The sequence below is a fragment of the Cinclus cinclus genome, chromosome 15 (genome assembly GCF_963662255.1).
Source record: "Cinclus cinclus chromosome 15, bCinCin1.1, whole genome shotgun sequence".
Taxonomy (NCBI): domain Eukaryota; kingdom Metazoa; phylum Chordata; class Aves; order Passeriformes; family Cinclidae; genus Cinclus; species Cinclus cinclus.
In genome coordinates, this window is record NC_085060.1 from 14,130,295 (window position 1) to 14,149,953 (window position 19,659).

Sequence of the window (19,659 nt, forward strand, 5' to 3'; positions counted from 1 at the left end):
AGTCTCCTACTCAACATTTAATCCAAAAGCAGCCAATTTAATTCTCTTCCAGCGTCCTAGAGGAAGTCCTAGGAGGTGACCATCACTGAAGAGTCAGATCACCACAATCCATGCATCTGCAGCTCCAAGAGATGCCCTGGGATTTGCTGCAGACATGGCAGGAAGAGCAGGGTTTGGAAGAGCCAGGATGAGGAAAAGGAAGATTGGATGCACCAAGAATCCTGCTTTATTGTAAGCCTCCCACCACAGCCACCAAGAGAGCCCTTTTGAGGGGGACAGGAGGATTCCCGGTGTCCCAGGAACAGGGGGCAGAGCAGAATCAGGCAGGTGATGCAGAGGGAGATGTCACCTCTTCACTGCTATCACCCCTGCACAGCATCTCTACTAATAGTCACCACAGCATTCAGGAGCACTGAGGAGTTAAACACGTTTTGTTTTCTCCTAATGGGTCATAACAATGCTAAAGGGGTAGTGACAATGCTAGAGATGCTCTTGGAAATAATTTCTCCTGGGGAAGAGCATCCTGGGATGCAGCCAGCCCAATTTCCCAGGAAGACAGCACCCAGTGCCCAGCTCCAGAGCCCTATGCTGTGCCAGGGCCACAGGCAGAGCTGGACTGCCCAGCAGCCAGGGAGCTGAGCAGGCACGGGGGACCCCTGGGTGGGTGGTTATGACAAGCAGGGACCCCTGGGCGGGGGTTTGTGGCAGGCAGGGCCTCCTTGGCCCCAGAGCAGATCAAAGCACGAGGTATTTACCTCCCGGTCGGGCGCAGGACACCGGCCCTTTCTGAGGGGGCTTTTCATCCCTATTAGGGCCGTGAAAGGCTGAGCCATGAGATCAGCTGCCAGGGGCTGTCCGGGGACAGCACTGAGCCGAAAAGGTCAGGAGGGAGGAGGAGAAGAGAAAAGAGGCAGAGGCTTAAGGGACAGGGCTCAACAAAATCACATTTACTGTGGTCACGCTCTTCAGACAAGCCTGCAAGACAAGGAACCGCGTGTTGTCTAAGGGCCATTATTTGGGTTTGACATGGCCAGGGCCTGGGCTTTGAAGTCGGGAGCAGGACACCGTTAGAGCCGTTTGTGTTCGGCCACCGGCTCCCATGTGGCATCACCATTCTCCGCCAGCAGCTCCCAGTGGGATGGGCATGGAGGAGCAAAGCCCCAAAACCAGATGGATGCCACCAGGCATCTGCTTGGCCCGGGTGTGTCACAAGCCAGGCCCCTTTGAGTGAAGAACGAGGAAGCCGCTTAATTGGAGTTTTATCAGCAGAAGTTCACAGCTCCCATGATGGCATCAAACGGCCCTTGGGCTTTCAACTCCCCTCCACCAAACAAGTTGTGGGAAGGAGGATGAGGAGCACATGAAAGTGGCCACATTCAAATGGCATCAGCAAAGAGCTGGCAGGCTGACAAAGCCCCCCCCGGCACAGCCCCCAGCCCAAGGAACCAGGGAGGGAATTATCAAATCCCAAGGAATGCAGGAAGGAGCGCGAGCGGCTCCGCACACACGCGCTGGCACGGGCTGAAGGCTTCCCAAACCAACGGAAGCTGGAGGAGCACAGCCAGAAAAGCGAGTATGGCAACGTGTCCCAAAAAAGCTTCCGAGGAGGAAGGATGATTCTGGCAGGCAGCTGGCAGGGTATAGGTGACCCCCTTCCCCACGCTGAGCTGCAGGAAAATGCTGACAGAGCGTGGCCCAGGGACGAAGCTGCATCGCAGCAGCAGCGATGGTTTACAACAAATAACTCTTGCCAGGTTAAGACTAATTGCATCTAAAAACAGAAATGCAAGACAAGGGCTTTAACACAACACTCAGGGTAATAGATCCGCTCTCACTGCATCCCACTGCCAAAAAGCGTTGGATTGGATTACGGACGTTGTTACATCAAAAATGGATTGAAGGGCTTAAGGACTCACAATAAACAGCAAACATCTCGGATTTATGAGGAAACATCCACTAGGACCTTGCTTTTCCTTCAGCATTGTCATCAAACAAGGGCTCTGTGCTTTAAAGAGGCTCGTGGGACAGGCTGGGCAGTGAGGAAGAAGACCTGGAAGAATACCTCAGCACCACTACCACATCTGCAAACAGCTGCCTGGAGTGCACCCCAACGCTGAGCTGCCAAGGGGTTCTCCACACCCTACTGAACACAGAAGGGGCTACCAGGACCACCACCAGCCCCAAAAACAGAGAAGAAACTGGGAACTATGAGAGTCCATCCAGTTCATCCCCTGCCATGGGCAATGACACCTTCCACTAAACCAGGTTGCTCCAAGCCCCACCCAACCTGGCCTTAAACACTTCCAGGGACGGGACATTCCAGGGATGGACTAGGTGACATTTAACAGTTCCTTCTAACCCAAACTACTCTTTGATTCGCTGATCCAGAGCTCTGGGATAGCAGGGAGCCACTCCAGGAGCTCCTTCTCACGTCACCCTGCTGCCAGGACACGGGGATTAATGGATCTCTATCCAGGCACCTCATTACCAGAGATAGTAAAACTGGAGCAAGTTCAAAGAGCAGCAGCAAACGTAATTAGGAGCTGGAGTGAATTAGGAGGAGAGGTGGAAGGAGCTGAACCTGCAGGGCTGGATAAGCCGTGGTGGGGCCGGAGCTGCCCACGATATCCCGGACTGCAGGCAGCAGGCAGGGGAGAGGCTGTTCTGGTGGGAAGTATTTTGTAGGGAGGGGACAGGACACTGGGGACAGGGAATCCCACCGAAGTACCAAAGGCAGGCAGGGAAACACCTGGGAGACCAGGGATGGCAGAAACCACAGCACATCATGATATAAAACACACAGTTCCCAAATTCACAGCTCCTTCACCCTTTCAGTACTTCATCCTGGGGATGGTGCCCACATCCTGCTGCAGTCACACATGTCCCCCCAGCCTCTGTCTCCAGTGTAGACCTGCAGGCAGATGCTGCTGCATCTTGTTCTTTATGGAAAGCCTTAGGAATAAGCATCACCATTCCTCATCCACCTCCAGGAGCAAAGATGCTTTTAAGGAAAGCCTGGAGGTTCTGTGGACGGAGTCGGTGTGAGGCTCTGGAGAGGACGGTGACAGGGAACAGCAGCTTTCAAAAGCCTTTTCATTGCTAAGCTGAGGGCTGGGGCCATGTCCCTCCATGATAAAAGTGTTCCTAAACAAGGCTTGGCATATCCAAAGCGATGGCAAGGAGCGGTCCTGAATAGGAGGGGCCCTGGGAAGCCCCCCAGCTCCGGTGAGGAGGTTTTCCAGCTACTGGGGAAGGTGGGGGATGAGCGGCACACACCCTGCTCCCCTCGGCTCCAGTGTTGCTTCCCCGGCTTAGAAATGAAAAGGGAGGAAAAAAAAACCTTTTGTGTGTCCAGGCAAAGCTTGGGGAAAGGGAGGGGAGAAAAATTGGGGTGGTTGTAGGGGAGGGGGGGGGGGGGGGAAAGACAACATGTGGGTGGTCTGCTCAGGAGACTTTTGACTTTGTTTTTTTGGCTATTTTATTTCTTGGCAGAAAGAACTCCTGGAGCTGCTCAGCAGAGGGTACGGCCAGATCACAGGAGCATCCTCAGCCCACCCAGGGGCCAAAGTTCAGCTGGCAGCTCCCAGCTCCGAGGGGTTTCGCATCAAAGCTTGGAGGAGTCAAGAGAAATTAAAGTCAGAAACGGTCCAAGGCAGGGGCAGAGGGCACTGCCGGCCCCCTGAGGAGAGGGGGGCATCCCACAGGGATGCTCCAAGCACTCCGCTCACTGCATCCCTACACAGCCCGAAAATGGGAACAAGAGGATAAATAGGATTTTATATTAAAAAATGAGCTTAAAAGGCTCAGCCCAACATCCGACGGGACGCGCAGCCGGGATTTCCCAAGCTGGGCTGTGCTGTCTGTGCAAAATCCCGGCTGCGCGTCCCGTCGGATCCGCAGCGAGCTGGAGCCGGTCACCTGCAGTGACCCAGGTGTGCTGGCAGCCTTGCAGGGGAGCTGGCATCGGCTCAAAGCCACGGGGGCCCCGCGGGAGCCGCGTTTGGAGTCGGCAATGCACCGGCAGCCGCTTGTGAAAGCACCTCCCAAAGCTCCAGGAGGTTGATTTTCACTTCATTTTTTGTGTGAAATGCAAAACAGCTCCTTAAAATTTGGGTAATTCAGAAGCTGGTAAATCTTTCTGCCTCCACCTTCCTCATGGGCTTGGTTACCATAAGAGGGATCCTTTATTTCTTCTCCTCTGTGCTTTGCTCACTTCCTGAGCTCGTTTAGGGGAACCTATTTGTCTTTGAGGGCTCTTTGCAGCCTGAGAATCCCACAGGAGGACCCCAATTTCAGCCCTCATTAGCTTGATGACCATGTCAGTGCTTGAACTTGACCATCAAACACAGAGGAGCCACTGACCGAGTGCTTCAAGATGTTTGCCTGACCCAAACCTGGCACTTTGGCCTCTCCTCCAATTTTTTGCCCACTTCAGGCAAAGCTTGTATTCAATCAAGCTTTCCATCAGCTGAAGGACAGAAGGGCTGAACTCTGTGGTCCCAGAGCCACCAGGCTGGTGCCAGCTGTGGTAACGAAGATGGGAGCCTACATGGGAGTTGTGCCAGGACTTTTGGCATCCCCAGCCCATCTGGGACATCTGGGCTGGAACCAGGGTGTCCTGCCCCCAATGGCTCCAAAGCTGGTGCCCCTCAAGTGACACGGGACACACATCCCCACATCTGCACAGTAACAGTGACCACTGCTCTGGAAGAGCCTGGCCCAGCCACAGTGACTCAACCCTGCAGAGCTCACGGTCGTGGCCAGCACGGAGCCAAGCTGGCTCTGCAGGTTGTGGCACCAGGTCGTCCCTGCTGTCACCCCTCCTGTTAGGGAAACTTCCCTGGCTGACCATCCAGGAGCCACCTTGGCATGAACACAGCCACACAGGGAACAGAGCCTGCAGTGAGCCCTTGTCACCACCTGGCAAAATTTGCCATGACAGAAGTGATGAGGGCTGAAGGCTGACCTGCCAGAGTCAGGCCCAGCTCCTTCTTCCACATCAGGTTTATTCCAAATTATTCTGCAGCAAGATTCCAACAGCCCCATCCAGGCTCGCTGGGGATATCCAGACCAGCCTCACCACAGCACTACGCTGCAGCACAGCCCCCCCCGTCCCCACTGCCCGCCACATCCTTGCCACCCCCTCCCAAAGATTCCAGGCTAAAAATACCCTGCTTCCAGCCGGGAACACACGGCTCCCACGGCCGGGCGCTCGCTCCCACAGCGGCAGTGACCGCTGTGCTGGCCGCTCGCCGCAGAGCCCACGGCACGCAGCGAGGGCCGCTGAGCCAGGGCCACCATGCCCTTTGCAGTGCACCCAGCCAGCTGGGGACAGCCAGGCTGAGGAGGAGGGGAGGGGACAAAGAGAGAGCTGGCAGCACTGCCCAGACACGGCTGAGCTCCCCCTCCATCCACACCAGAGCAGGCACAAGCGGATACATTTTTGTGCAGCAATGCCCTGCATGCACAGACCACAGGCTCTGAGAAAATTCCAGCCTCCTTCTCTCTCCCCTGCATAAAATGTCATGGTGCACCAAGACACAAACAGAAAAGCCAGTGTGCAGAATTTTTCAGCCACTTTGACCACATCACACACTAGACACCCCCAGCACTTCCCAATACTGGGGCTGCTCTAGGAGGCGACACCCAGGAATAAGAACAAGCATCACCATTCCTCTTTCTCCCCAGCTCCAAAGCAAAACCCCGCAACACTTCCAGCAAAGATGGCAGCAAAAAATAGGCTCCACTCAAGACAGCACTCCAGGGCCGACCCCAGATGGAGATGTGCTCCTGCTCCCAGCCATGAGCAGGGCAGGGGACACAGCACAGCAGCCAGATAGGGACTGGTGACCCACTCGGCCAGTGACACATTCCTCCCCCTGCTCCCATCCAGCGAGACATATTTTCCATCCATGTCAGCTCTCTGCACCGGCCAAGTCACACACAAGCGCCTGGTGACACTCTCCAGGCGCTCGAGCCCTCCCAAGCCAGGGCTGGCAGCGAGGAAGAGGAGGGCGACTCACATGTGATGAAGTAATCCTGCTGCCGCTTGAATTCCAGGCCCATGTAGTTGGGGCTGAACTCCTGGAACTTGATGGTGAAGCGGATCTCCTGCTCGGGCCGGTTGCACGTCACCAGCACGTTGGGGTCCATGACAGTGCTGCAGGCATCCGCCTGCTCCTTCCTCACCAGGTACAGCTTGTAGTACTCGTAAGGCTTGGACGGCTCCGCCTTGGGGCAGATAATGTCCAGTTTATCCCCAATCTCTGGGTAGATGACCAGCCCCTTCCCAGTCATGAACCTGCAAGAGAGGAGGGTAAGAGGTTACCATATGCTGGAACAGAGGACACACCAGCCCGGCTCACCCCACTCTGACACCATTTATTTTGTGCTTTGTAACCCTCTGTAAGAAGGGCTTTGACACCAAAAACAACTTCTCCTCTTCCCTCACCATCCCAGTCTGAGCATGGAGACAGGAGAGGCTCCTGCTGACAAAACCAGGGCTGGTTTGGGTCAGTCCCCCGCACCAGCCATGATGAGGGAGGGCACCCTTCTCAGTCCCAAGCCTGGCATCCAACTGGGAATGAGTCTTCCCACAAAGGGCTGGGAGACGCTGCGGCTCTGCCCGACGGCCAGGCAAGGAGCTTCCTGCAGGGACAGGCAATAATTAGGCGTAGGGAGAAGTCCTGACAATGGGGCGCAGGGAGGGATCCCGTCCACACCCTGGCTCCCTGAGGAATTCCTGCCCTTAAATGGAAGGGAAGGAAGCATCCTGCAGGACAACTTCTACCAAGCCAGGCTCAACAGCGTGCCCAGGAGCGTGGGAGGACCGGATGGAGAGGAGCAAGGAGGGAGGAAAGCTATTCGGGGCTGGAAGGCAGGGCATTGGGAAAGGTAGGAAGGCAAGATGCTGTTAATTAACATTCGGATCTCGTTATGGTGGGGGCAAGGCACTGATTAGTTTTTTTCAGCGTGAAGGAGAGGATTAGGGCAGCAAGGAGGGAAGTAGCAGATCATCTACTTTGATGTAGGCAACTAAACGCGTTCCTGATGGGAGATAAGGTGGGAATGGATTTTCCTGCAGAGTTATCTCTGCTGCAACTCTCTCACGTAATCTGGGCACGGCAAAACACAACGCGAGCGCTCTGCCAAGGCTGCATGGCCATGCTTCCCCTTCCACTGTCGGACACAGCCCATCCCTGCCCCAGCCCACCCCAGAGATTGGACGGGGGCCGGGATACTTTCTCCTCCAGAGAGCTGCTCCAGCTGGAGCTGCAGGCTCCATGGAAGGAAGATCAAACACACAAGACCAACCTGCTCCGTGGCTCCATGCAAGTCTTAGCAAGAAGCCACAGAGCTGGAACCAGCACCAGGCCTTTGGCTGCAGGAGCCCAGTAGATCCACAGGCTGGGCTGGGAGCAGGCAGGTGGAGCTGGAGCCCACGCACCCCCAGTGCCCTTGGCATGGGCTCTGGAGCTCAGTGCCAGCTGCAGCAGCAGGGCAGACACACAGACATCATCTGCACCTCACTTGCAGCTTGCCAGGGCACAGGAGCATCCCAGCCACAGGCACAGCCCCATCACAGAGCCGGATTTAGAGGGGTTATGGGTCCGTCCTCCCTGCCTGGCTGCAGCTCCACCACATCAGCTCCAGTAGCACTCAAAGCAGCACAATGGGGCAGTTGGGATCATCCCAGCCCCAGCAGCACCTTGGCCACATGAGGCTGCAGGGAGCTTTGTACAAGTCATGATTCGGGCAGAAGGTGACCAGGAATGGGAAGCTTGGCCCCTGGAGGGTCTTTAGGGACGCAGCTGGGATGCAGAGCCCGCTCCATCCCAGCGCTGCAGGCAGATGAGCCATGCTTTGCTTCACACTACCAAGTAGGTCACCTGGCCAGTGGCCAGCACACACTTCCAAAGACTGGGGAGCGATAAAGGCTTCCCCACCCACGGCCGGAGCCCTGACGCAAGGCCGGAGCAGGAGCAGGAGGCAGGAGCAGCCCCTGTCCCTGCCTCCCCGCCCGGCCGCAGACACGCAGCGCAAGTGAACACTTGCATGGGTTCCCACCCCGAGAGGCAGCTGGATCCCACACTCCTTTCTCCACGGTTGGGCTGAGTCAGAGGCTTCCTGGCACAGGACTCTGGAGTGACTCAAGCTCCCTCCTCCATCCCCTGCCAGCTCTCTCCTGCCCAGAAGATGCCAAACAGGAAGCCACAAACAAGTCAAGCAGATGTCTTGCACTGCCAGAGCAGGAGGAGAAGGCTCCTATCCACCCTCATCTCCATACCAGGAGGACCTATCACACCTCTGTGGCCAAAACCTTGGCCAACACCTGCAAACCAACCAGTCCCTGGGCCACCAACCTGCTGGGATCAGGCCAAATGGATTTGTAAGCGGGGGAGGGGCCATAAAGTAACCGAGGGAGCCGAGAACCTCCCAGCACCACATCCTGCTGGCACCTCTTCATCTCAGGAACTTCAGGACCAAGGCCTACCTTTGGTTTATGTAAGGATAAAACAAGGAGGCAAATCCCTTCCATGAACACTCAGCCTCAGCTCCAGAAGCACACAGCTGCTGTCTGGGAATTAACCCAGGAACATGTTCCAGATCCACACAAACACGGAGCAAGACAGAGCCACTTCCCTGTGCATGGAGCCTTTGTGCTGCTCCTTCCAACCGCTGCTCCCCACCAGCCACATTCCCACCTGCACACAGACCGCTTTCCCTTTGTCCTCCAATTTTCCCAATTCTTTTCTCCTCCATTTCCCCTCTACTCCAACAGCAGGGCTGTTTCCAGATGACAGCCTGGGCAGAACCAGAGAGGAGATAAACGTGAGGCAAACTCCTCACACAGCTCTTCCAGCTTTTCACCACACACAGAGACCCTTATTTCCCAAAAAAATTCTGCTTTGTCAGAAGAACAGCTTGTGATGATCGTCCTAGAGAAGATCAACAATAGCTCCCACCATGCCAGAGGCTGGTTCTCAGGGAAATTCTCCTTTAAAACACACAGCGAAAAGCAACATTTATCACAAGAAAAAGAGAGGAAAAAAACATCCAAAAATTGTCACATGTTGCCTGAATGCAGGATTTCAGCCAGTTCTGGAGACGAGGAATTTTACTTCCAAGGGATGGTTGAAGACAAAAAGGAATTACACTCTTGACTTGTCTTCACAAGGACATGGCTTCAGATTTATCTCAACCCGAGGAGAGAACAGACCAACTCTTAAATTAATAGGGAAATTCATCGTGCCCTCAGAGCACCCGCTGTAATTTCAGGGAGGGAAGAGGGAATCTGCTGTTCCTCTGGAAAATACAACTTGATTTCCCTTTTTTAAGGCGGGAAGGGGGAAAAAAAAAGAGGAAAACTAAAACTTAGCTTAACCTTAAGGCTGAAACAACTCTCAGCATTAAGAATCACTCTACCTTTCCCACTATGCAGGAGGAGGAAGAGAATGGCCCCAGCTTTATTCCTGCCCCATCCTTGGAAGTGTCAAAGGCCAGGTTGGATGACACTTGGAGCAACCTGAGATAGTGAAAGACATCCCTGTCCATGGCAGGGGGTTGAACTGGACGAGCTTTAAGGTCCCTTCCAACCCAAACCATTCTGGGATCCTGCGACTGACACCAGATCACAGGTAACATCCCAGCATTCTTTCTCCTGGTGTCCAAGAGGGTGGAAACTATTAACTACAACCATTAAAGCTTTTTTTTTTTTTTTTTGCCAGCTGAGCAGGTGGTGAGTGTTGGCAGCTTCATCCCTTAAAGCCCCTGAGGTGATCTTTGGGTGGCACCCGTGGCTGCCAACTGGCAGAGCCAATCCTGGCCATCCCAGCCAGGCATCCCCATCCCCAGCGCCACTCCAGGCCCCCAGCTCCCGGCCCCGCAGGTTCCTTGGGAGCGATCAGGTGGCAGCGTCCAATTTCCTCATTGTTTCGGGAGGTGTTTTCTGATGGGAAAGGTGAAAAGGGGATTTGTGAGCCTTGTAAACCGATTCCTCTGAGTTGGGTAAACAACGGGAGCTCTGTTGGCAGCAGGATGCCGGGATGCCGGAGCAGGGAGATGGGATTAAAGTGCAGCCTCTCTCATGCCCTGAGCTGGGGGGCTGCTAGTGGGGCCCCCAATCCCTTGCAGATCCCCCCCCTCCCCCTTGGGGGTCCAAAATGCAGGATGTGATGGAGTGACCGGAGGCTACAGGTGGGACCTGCTGCAAGAGTCAAGGGCCCAGTGTCGGAGGCATCCCACAGAGGATTTTCTGGGAGAGGAGGAAAAACATAAGCTAAGGAGGAAAACCGAGCAAGTTTGGCCACAGAATCACTGGGAATGATACCCCACTCCTCCATACCTCCCTCCCATGCAGGCACCTCTCCTCCATGTAGGCACACATGGACAGACAGGGATGAGCCAATACATTCCCAGCAATCCTGCAGACACAAGTGTCCTGCAGACAAGTCATCCAGAGCCTTAAAATCCAACAGTCCTTCAGCTCTTTGTTAGGGAAGACCAAAAAATGGCTTAAAAATACCATTTTTTAAAATAATGGGTTAACACATTTTCCAACTTCTCTCCCCCTGGATCCAGACATTCCTTGCACCATATCAACCACAAAATCTCTGGGGCAGCATCACCTTTCCCCACATCCACGACATACAATGCCCCTCACCTGATTTCAGGCTTGACAAAAACAGAACAACATCTCCCAAGAACCTTCTCCTTGGAGAAGATGTTCTAAAGCTGATGTTGACATACATACAAGATGACATATGCTAAATGCTGTTTGTTTCAAAGAAATCCAAAAATAACTGGATCTTACATGGAGGACGTGTATCTCTGGCAGGGAAGGCTGACAATGCCCAGCAGAGCGAGACCTGCAGGAGCTGGGAGTTTTTACTGGTGTCTGGGCAGCTGAAGCCCCCATGGGCCCAGCTCTCCACACCAACAGAGCATGTGAGTCCTTCCAGATGGATCACAGCACCCATCCACTGGGAATCTCTTCAAGGAAGGGATGGGAAAAGGCCAGATCCAGTAAAAAAGCCAAAGCTCTGTGTTCAAACTCGGTGACGGATCCTGAAAAACGCTCCTGAACTCTGTGATTTGCTGGTGCCCAGCCACACACAGATCCAATCCTGTCCTCTCCACCTCACTCATCCAAGCTTCCCTGGGACACAGCAGCCATGCCCAGGCACTGGGGACTCTTTGCTACCGGCCAGAAGAATCAGTCCTGTCCCCAGAGCTGCTTTCCAGACCCTGATGTCACAGAGCCACATCACACTCCTGCCACTGGATGGTCCCTGCACAGCTCATCCAAAGCTCCCTTGGTGACACGCAGCCACCTCTGCCCTTGCCAAAATCTGTATTTTCACCAAGAAAGAAAACTGAGAGGTCAGTAGTAAAAACTGGAACCTAACTCAGGTGAAGTGGGATGTCACAGGTCAAACAGCATTACCAGACAGGGACAACTACATGTCTTCAGGGAGCTTGAGCTGAGAACAGCAGACACCCCTTGTCATAGGGAAAGGTTCTCCTGCTGACACCAGGAGGTATCAGTGAGACAGTGCAGCTCCCACCTACCTCACTTCACCTCTCCAGAGATGAGGATAATCAAACCAAAGCAATTACACCCTAATCCCAAAGGCCCACCTGATCCTAGCACGCCACCAACATCCACAGCCCTTCCCCAAAGTGGTGCCAGTATGCAGAGGCACAGCCCCTTTCTATTTGACTCCCATTCAGCTATTGGGAACAAAGATACTCCGTGGAAGGAAGTTAATTACAAGTGGAATGAAAAGGTTCCTCCCTCTGTATCTGTCGCCTTCTCGCTCGTCCATCGCGCCGCTCATCACCACAAGAGGGTAAATAGGAGCACACGAACCCCCACACTGTCAGATCCCACTCCTTTCATGTGCTCCTCTATTATTAGTCTCCTTTAGAAGAGCCTGCCATCTTTTTTCCCCCTGCTAATCTATGGATAATTATTTTCCTTGCCCTTCGGCAGCCCTCTTCTATTTCTGCTCTATCCTTTGGAGCTGAGGTGGCCACACAGAGCCTGCAATTCCAGGTATCTGAAAGCAGCTCATATCTCCTCCACTCCTTTGGTCTCTGCAGTTCAAGGAGGTATTTTTCACCTTCCAGCCCCCCCCAGCTCCTCACCAACCCTGGGAGAGGGAACAGCCTGTGCTGAGCCCCCCTGGGGCCGTCCCGTCCAGTCCCCCTCCCAGATATACTCTAAGGCCCTTTTTTTTCCTCATCTCGTGTTTAATGAGGCCCATTCAACTCTCCCAAAGACAAAAGGCCCTTCTCGTTTCCAAACGGATTTACACGACGCATCAGTGAGGCATAAACGGGTCTCCATGGCAACACTCACCGACCCCCCCCCCCCAGCCCTGGGATGCCATTTTCCAGCTCTGCTGCTCCCCAAAACCCTTTTGTTGCTTCCCTGCCAGCTGGGAGGCTCCTCAAAAGCTGGTAGCCCCCCTACCCCACACCCCCAGGGTGCCAGGGGTGAGATTTTTTGAGGTGAAGTTACAAGATGCCCCAGCCAGCATCCCCTTGGCACAGACACCTCGGAAAGTTCCACACAGGTCATGGTCAAGGCAAGGTTGGGATTGAGCAGAAGGGACAGAAAACACCAAGTGCAGGGGAAAATGAACCCCAAGTGCCCCTCTCTGCCCAGAAAGGGGTGTGATGTCCAAGGCAGTGTAGCCTGTCCATGCTCAAACACCAGCCCCAAATCACAGCATGGCTCCCAGCACCTCTCCACAGGCAAACCAGTGGCTCTGGGGATTCCCATGGCTTTGGCAATGGCCAAGAGGCCACTCCAATGCTTCACAAAAAGGTTTGGCAAACAGGAGCCTCGTGTTCAACAGTCTGGACTGCAATTCTCCTCAAGCAGGCTCAAACACTGAAGGCTGAGAGAGCTCCTTGCTTACCCTGAGCAGCCCTGGAAGCAGGGAAGTTGGGATGCAAGGAATGTGGGACACAGGGAAAGTCTCACTATAGCTCCTTGAGCTTTGTTCACATGTTGCAGTCACTGCCATAGCTCTGAAGACCAAGCCCTTACCCAACATCTGGGGGACACAGCAGAGAGCCCACTTTTCCAGGAAAATACCCACCACTTCTGGGCTTCTCAAACAGCAAGTCAGGAGCAGAATCCTGGTTTCAACTGCAAACCTGCAGCTTGTGGATTGCTCCTGCAGTCCAGACCCCTTGTCCTAAGGAAGAGTCACACCAAGGTTACCACCTGCCAAGAGCAGAGGAGGGTTCCAGCCATGAGGATACTGGGAGAACAGGTCAGCAGGCATCAGGAAAGCTGGCATGGATACTGTAGGATGCCAGCCACACCTCAGCACCCACAGCCAGCAGCTGCCACCACAGCTGGTGACATCCCTGGCCCCACTGACTCAGCCCTCCTGTGCCACAGCAGGGCTGCAGGAAGGGCTTTCTCCCTGAGCTATCCCCATAATTACAGCATGGCCAGGGAGAGTATTCAAATGCCAGACTCCCCACCCGCCCCAAGGAGGATGACAGATCACCACCACTAAAGGCAGCACTCACAAAAGGAGAACGTTCTCCTTTGTCCCATTGTGGGCTCTGCCAGGATGCATCCTGATGCCAGTCCACCACTTCCAGGGACGGCTGCTGACCACCATCATGCCCCAAGGAGGAGGAAGAAGAGAAGAGGGAGGAGAGGAAAGGCTCCCAGCCCTCAAAGCAGCCGGGCCTGCCAGGAGCAGCCATGTGCTGCTCCTTCCTCCCAGGTCCATGCACAATCCCTGCACTCGGACGCTGCAACCGAACAATCTCAATGCAAACCTAGCGAGGGGGGGAAACAAAACCTGCTGCTAATTGAGGGATTTTGGAGTGATTTAATTAGGGCCAGAGCACTGGCGCAGGCTGCTGCTGCCACCTGCAGCACTCTCTGCAGCCGCTGGCGTGGGCTCGGGGGACCCCAGGCTCCCGTCCGTGCCCGCCTGGGGTCCGGACAGGGAATGAGGAACACCGGGAGTTCCGCACGCTCAGCCCCATCGCGCACTCGCCCCCCAAACCCGTTATTTCCCAACACAATAAGCACCTCCAGCAGCGACGGAACCAAGGGCTTGGCCAAAAAATAAAGAGGAAGAAAAGCCATATTTTCTCCCCGGAGTTGGATCGTCCCAATCTCCCCTCGGAGGAATCAAGAGGGGCCGAGTTATCTAATTAATGCTGGCAGAAGCGGGAGGCCGAGGGCCGGGGGGCGGCGGCGGCCCACAAAGGCGGCGTGGGGAGCGGTCTCCCCGCTGCCGCCGCCGGCATCCCCCGGCAATGGGGCCCCACGCTGGGAGTGAGGTAAGAGGGGATTCAAAGGGGGGTTTGTCAGGGGTTTTGTTTTTGGAAACGGGGGAGGGGAAGGGGACAGGGCTTGACAAGAGCTGACAGACAACTGAACAAAACCATAAGGGCCATGAATGGCAACACGGCGCTTTAATTGGCGTAGGAATGGAGAGAGAAGTGAGACAATGAGGCTGGGCGGTGGTGACAGCCGAGGTGTGGGCAGTGGGCACTCACCTTTTCCTACCCGCACCCCAATCCCTACCCCAAAAGACGTTGGCAGCTGGATGCTGCACCGTGACCCCATCCCAAAAAATACCATCTAAAACCCACAGGGAGAACATGGAGGCAGAACGACAGAGCCCAGCACACATCAGGCATCAGAAAACCCTGACGGCACCAGGAGCAGCACAATCCCGGCCTCGGGATGCTGCAGATATTAAATGATCCATCGGAAACAGCTCGTGTTCCCGCTCGGCTCCGTGTGTTTTCCGGCTTTGGTTTGGCCACTCGTGCCCTGGCTACAGCCCCGCTCATCCGGAGGACGGGGGGCCAGGACGGGGAGAGAAGGAGAGGCAGGTTAAAAGGGAACACGGTTGAATCAGCGGGGTTCCCACTCCTTCCCTGACCCCTCCGAAATAAAACGGAGGAGATTTCATCTCCCGGTTCCAAAGCAAAGAATTACTTTGGCAGGGGCTGCGGCGGCGGCCGGGCGCCCACTTGGAAGGGAAAGCAGGAGGAATATGCCCAAGGAGCCCAAGACAAGCCCTCCCCGCCAAGCCCCGCTCATTCTCATGCAGATCAACCCCAGTCGGGACAGAACGAGGTAAATTGCAGCACCCCCCTCCCCAGAGCAGGGCGGGTGGGGTCTCAGCACACCAGACCTGACACATACCCCAGTGTTTTCCAAGATCCTCCCCTTGTCCCACCTCTCACTTTTCCAGCTCGGTTTAAAAAAAAAAGAACTGAAAGCTAAGAGCCAAGAGCTGAAGTTACAGCTGGTAGTTGGGCCTTAGAAGAGAGGGAGCCCCTTCCTTCCTGAACCCCAGCACCTGACACCCCACTTAACCCTGCACCCCACAAACACAGTTTGCAGCCAGGAGTCTCAAATCTCCTCATGGGACAGTGACTGTGTGCGCATGCTGCAGCATTCCAAGGGGTACAGGAAGACTCCCCAAATCCCTCAGCTTCCCACTTCACTAGCCACCTCCAAAGCAAGGGAAAGGGGACACCAGCCTCCTCCATTATTTTTCAGAAAAATAGCAGAAAAATAAGGCCCACACATGCCCTGGGGAGCAGCAGAAACCACAGGGTCTCCTGGATTTCCCCTGGCTCCCAGAAGCCCCTCGCTGCATCCCAGGGCTTGGGTTTCCATCCCCGGAGATCCCACTGAGGGCTGGGTGACAGCTCCAGAGCACCCACCCAGGTCCCTGGGGCTCTGGCTCAGCCCAGGGATGCAATGCTGCGGTTTTGAAGGATTAATCCCAACGTTAGGAACTGGGCAGGGAGGAGCAAACCCTGCGGAGGGTTCCCCATCCCAGCTGTGGGATGCCCTGCCCTGCCCCGACAGGTCTCCCGGGTTTCGCCAGCCCTGCCAGCCCCTGGTCCCAGGGGAGCAGCGTCACCCCCACCGCGCCGCCCTGACTCACACCAGGCCCTTTGATCCCCCGGCTCCCGCAGTGGCCAAACAAGTTCTGGCATTCCAGCTCTGCCTTCTGTCTGGAAGCGCCATCTTCCCAGGCAGCTGCAAATCACCAGCCCTCAGCCCTGGCGTCATTACTGGGAACTTGTTCGGCTGCCACTGGCACTGGGGGTTATTAAGAGCTTCCCAATCCCCCATCCCAACACAGGCCATGTGCACATCTGCCCACAGCTGCCCAACCCCAGCTAGAAGGGACCTTGATGACCATGCAGTTTCCACCCCTGCCATGGGCAGGGACACCTTCCCCTATCTCAGGTTGCTCCAAGCCCCATCCAACCTGGCCTTGGACACTTCCAGGGATCCAGGGGCAGCCACAGCTTCTCTGGGCAACCTGTGCCAGGGCCTCACAGTTCTCACAGGGAAGAATTTCTTCCCAATATCCCATCCACCCCTGCCCTCTGGCAGTGAGAAGCCATTCTCCTATGTCCTGTCCCTCATACAAAGTCCCTCTCCAGCTCTCCTAGAGCTCCTTTATCACTGGAAGGGGTTCCAAGGTCTCCCTGAAGCCTTCCCTTCTCCAGGCTGAACCAGGTTCCTCACTCCCACACCAGTCCCACCATTGGATTGCTGCACTCAGCTGCCCAGGTCCTTTGGCCCCGCTCCACGGGGGTGTGTGCGGTCTGGGAGAAAAAGCTAAAGATGAGTCACAGGTCCTCAAAAGTTTATTTGTTCTCTCCCCCCTTGTCCTCCTGCATAGAACTGAGCCATCACCAAAGCCTGGAGAGCCAGCTCTGTAGGAAAGCTGGATCCAGCGTCCCCCTCTGGTCCTGCTCTGGATGCCACTCAGCAGGGCAAAAACTGCCCCTTTATCCCCAGAACCTCTTCCCAGTGCTGCCCACACCCCTTCTCTACTGTGAGGTGCTCTTCTGGCACAACAGCACAAATTTTCTCCGTATCTACACCAAAAAGATCTTCCTAAAAGTTTCACCGCTGGAAGGAGTTGGGACACTCTTGTGCCCACCCTCAGCAGCCGTTCCAGTGCTCCCAGTTTACCCAGCTGAAGCTGATGGGAAGAGCAGCAGCTGAGGGAGGGGCCAGGAGAGAGAGCACAGCAGTGTCAGGTTTTAATCCCTCCTCCAGTACGAAGAGATCTGGCTTGTACTTGCTTTTATTTTTAGGCCAGATTTACAGCTGAACTTCAATCCAACATACAACTTCCAGCTGGAAATGGGAGAGAAGAGGAACCAGAACCCAACACTGGCTCTGGTGTCATGGGCGCTGCCAGAGCTGGAGATCTCGGGACCGGTGCTTCTTTCCATCTCCAAGGATGTCACCAGACTCCACCGGGACACATGGCTCACAATCCCAGAGGGAGCTTTCACAAGGCACTAAGTAAAGCTCGTGTTTAAACCTAAAAATAACCCAGCCCTGGGGCCTGGGGAGGAGGAGGAGGACGGCAGAGCACCCAGCCTGTCCCGCTCCAGCGCCAGCAGTTTCCAATTGCCTGCGGACGGGGAGTGTTCCCAATCCTCCCCCCGAGATGAAATCCTCTGCCTTGCCACCCACACTCATGGAAGAAAACTGGTGAGAGCCGCAGGAGAGACCGAAGTCTCCCCCAACCACATCCTGCCCCCCTGCTCTGCTGCCAGATGCTCCCCCAGAGCCTTGTCCCAAGATCCCGCTAGCTCCAGCATTCCCAGCAGCAGTCCTTGCCCCACTCGGTGCGTGACGCAGGCTGGGGCCATGTCCCAGCCGTGCCACCACGCTGGGAGCCTCAGAGGGCTGATGCCACCAATCCAACAGGAGCTTATTCCAAGGCTGGGGTCTGTCTGTCTGTCTGTCCCACTGACTCCTCAAGCAGAGCCGGTCCCCAATCCCCACAGAGCAGTCCTCAAACCCAGCGGAGCTGTGAGAGCAGAGACCAACCCTCACCTCGGAGCGATGCTTTTGGGGTGCCCCCTAGAAAAGGGGGTCCTTTATCCTGGCTTGGGAAAACATCAGGTGAGCAGCACACTGGTGCTGTCATGGGACCTCCCCATCCTGCCCTGCAGCCCCTTGCAGGACTCACCCACGCAAATCCCTCACCAGACTCCAAGTCTCCTCCCTGATTCTCAGCTCCTCCATCCTGCCCTGCAGCTGCCAGCCGCTGGCAGGATTCACCCCACAAACCCCTCGCTCGACCCCAAATATCCTCCCTGACCTCCAGCTCCTCCATCCTTTTGCTGCTTCCCTCTCCCAGAAAAGCCCTTCATGGGGCTCTAGCTTCCAGCTATCCCATTTCACTCCAACTCCCTCAATCCATTTACATCTTTCTTTGCATGTAAGGTGGTTTTTTTCTTTGCCTTTCTCTTTTTTTAACTTATTAAGGAGAAAGTTCAAACCGTTGGCAGTGTCTGCGACACACTAATTTGGAACTTAGTGCGGTGTCGACATTGCATTAAGTATTTCTGTCAACCATGAGGACACACCATGTCTGTGTAAGAAATTACACCAGCAATTATAGCTAAAGAGGCATGTAAAATTTTTAAAAAAAAATTAATGTATTCAGAAATGATAACTGACATTCTTATTAGGATTAATCTAATTTTAGTAGACTCATTTATATCCTGCCTCTGGATAAAAAATGAGTTTCAATTTTAAAACCTGGATAAAAAGTGGCATTTTTTAAAAAAGTACTTTTAGAAGTCACCCTGCATGATTAAGCGGGATGATAATGTGAGGAAGCTTAACAAAAAGCTGTGCCATTAAAGGAGATATTTGTTAAACAAAACAGAAGCAGAGATATTTATCAGGCCCAGCAGATTATTCCACGCTAACTCTGGACCTGGCACTGCTGGGTGTTGCTTGTGGTCGCAAGTTAATGGAGAGAAAATGGGAATGGCAGATAACGGGGAAGGGGCAGGAGTTTTGCTGGGCGAATCCTGCACCAGAGAGCCAGGGAATGGCAGCACTGATGAGACTGCAGTACTGATCCAGGCTACTCATCATAGCCTGGATGAATCCATGCCCCATTGGACATGGACAGGCATAAGGCAAAGCACAGGAGTCACTCACAGACTGGGAAGAAAATCCCCAAAGGGTGAGTCAGTTCAACACATCCAAAAAAGAAAGAACATGAGATGGAACATCAAGGTCCCTCCCGAGGTTTGCCAAACACCAAGTGGGGCTCGCCCTCCCCCCTCCATAGCACTGCCTCAGATTGGCTGCTGGTACAAAATGTGCCCTTGGCCTGAAGCTCTGGTGTTGGCACATTTTAACACCATGACAATGGATGCTTTGATTGACACTGGTTCTGGCAGGACACAGGAGTGTCTCCTCTCCCTCTGCCAGCCCACTGTACACTTCCTGCTACGTTCATGTCCAGCAACACCTCACCAACACACACATCTCCTCATCCATCGAACTGGCCACCCCAGGTGAGGAACAGCCAAGAGGCCTCCTCTAGGCTCACCTGTTGCTCCATGTCCCCACATCCACATCCCCCACATGCCCATGACCACATCCTGTGGGACACTGATGAGATCCCAGCCATCCCAAGGCACAGGAGGGCACGGGGAGCCTGCACGGATGGGAGCCAGGGCACCCACAGGGATGGGCTCCCTTCTCTCACCCACATCCCCCCATTACAAGGGAATTAAGCATGCAAGCAAAGCACCGGAAGACTTAAGAATATGTGGAAAGAGTCAAAAGCTGAAGAGGAAAAAAAAATC

General features: G+C 54.7%; 1 protein-coding gene across 1 annotated transcript in view; it reads right to left on the reverse strand.

Moving 5' to 3' along the window:
* Positions 1 to 19,659, reverse strand: part of EFNB1 (ephrin B1) — a 45,900-nt gene that overhangs the window by 11,217 nt on the left and 15,024 nt on the right. The window contains exon 2 of the mRNA XM_062502745.1: positions 6,024 to 6,301. Coding sequence (XP_062358729.1) covers positions 6,024 to 6,301 — 278 coding nt within the window. The remainder of the gene's footprint in view (positions 1 to 6,023; positions 6,302 to 19,659) is intronic.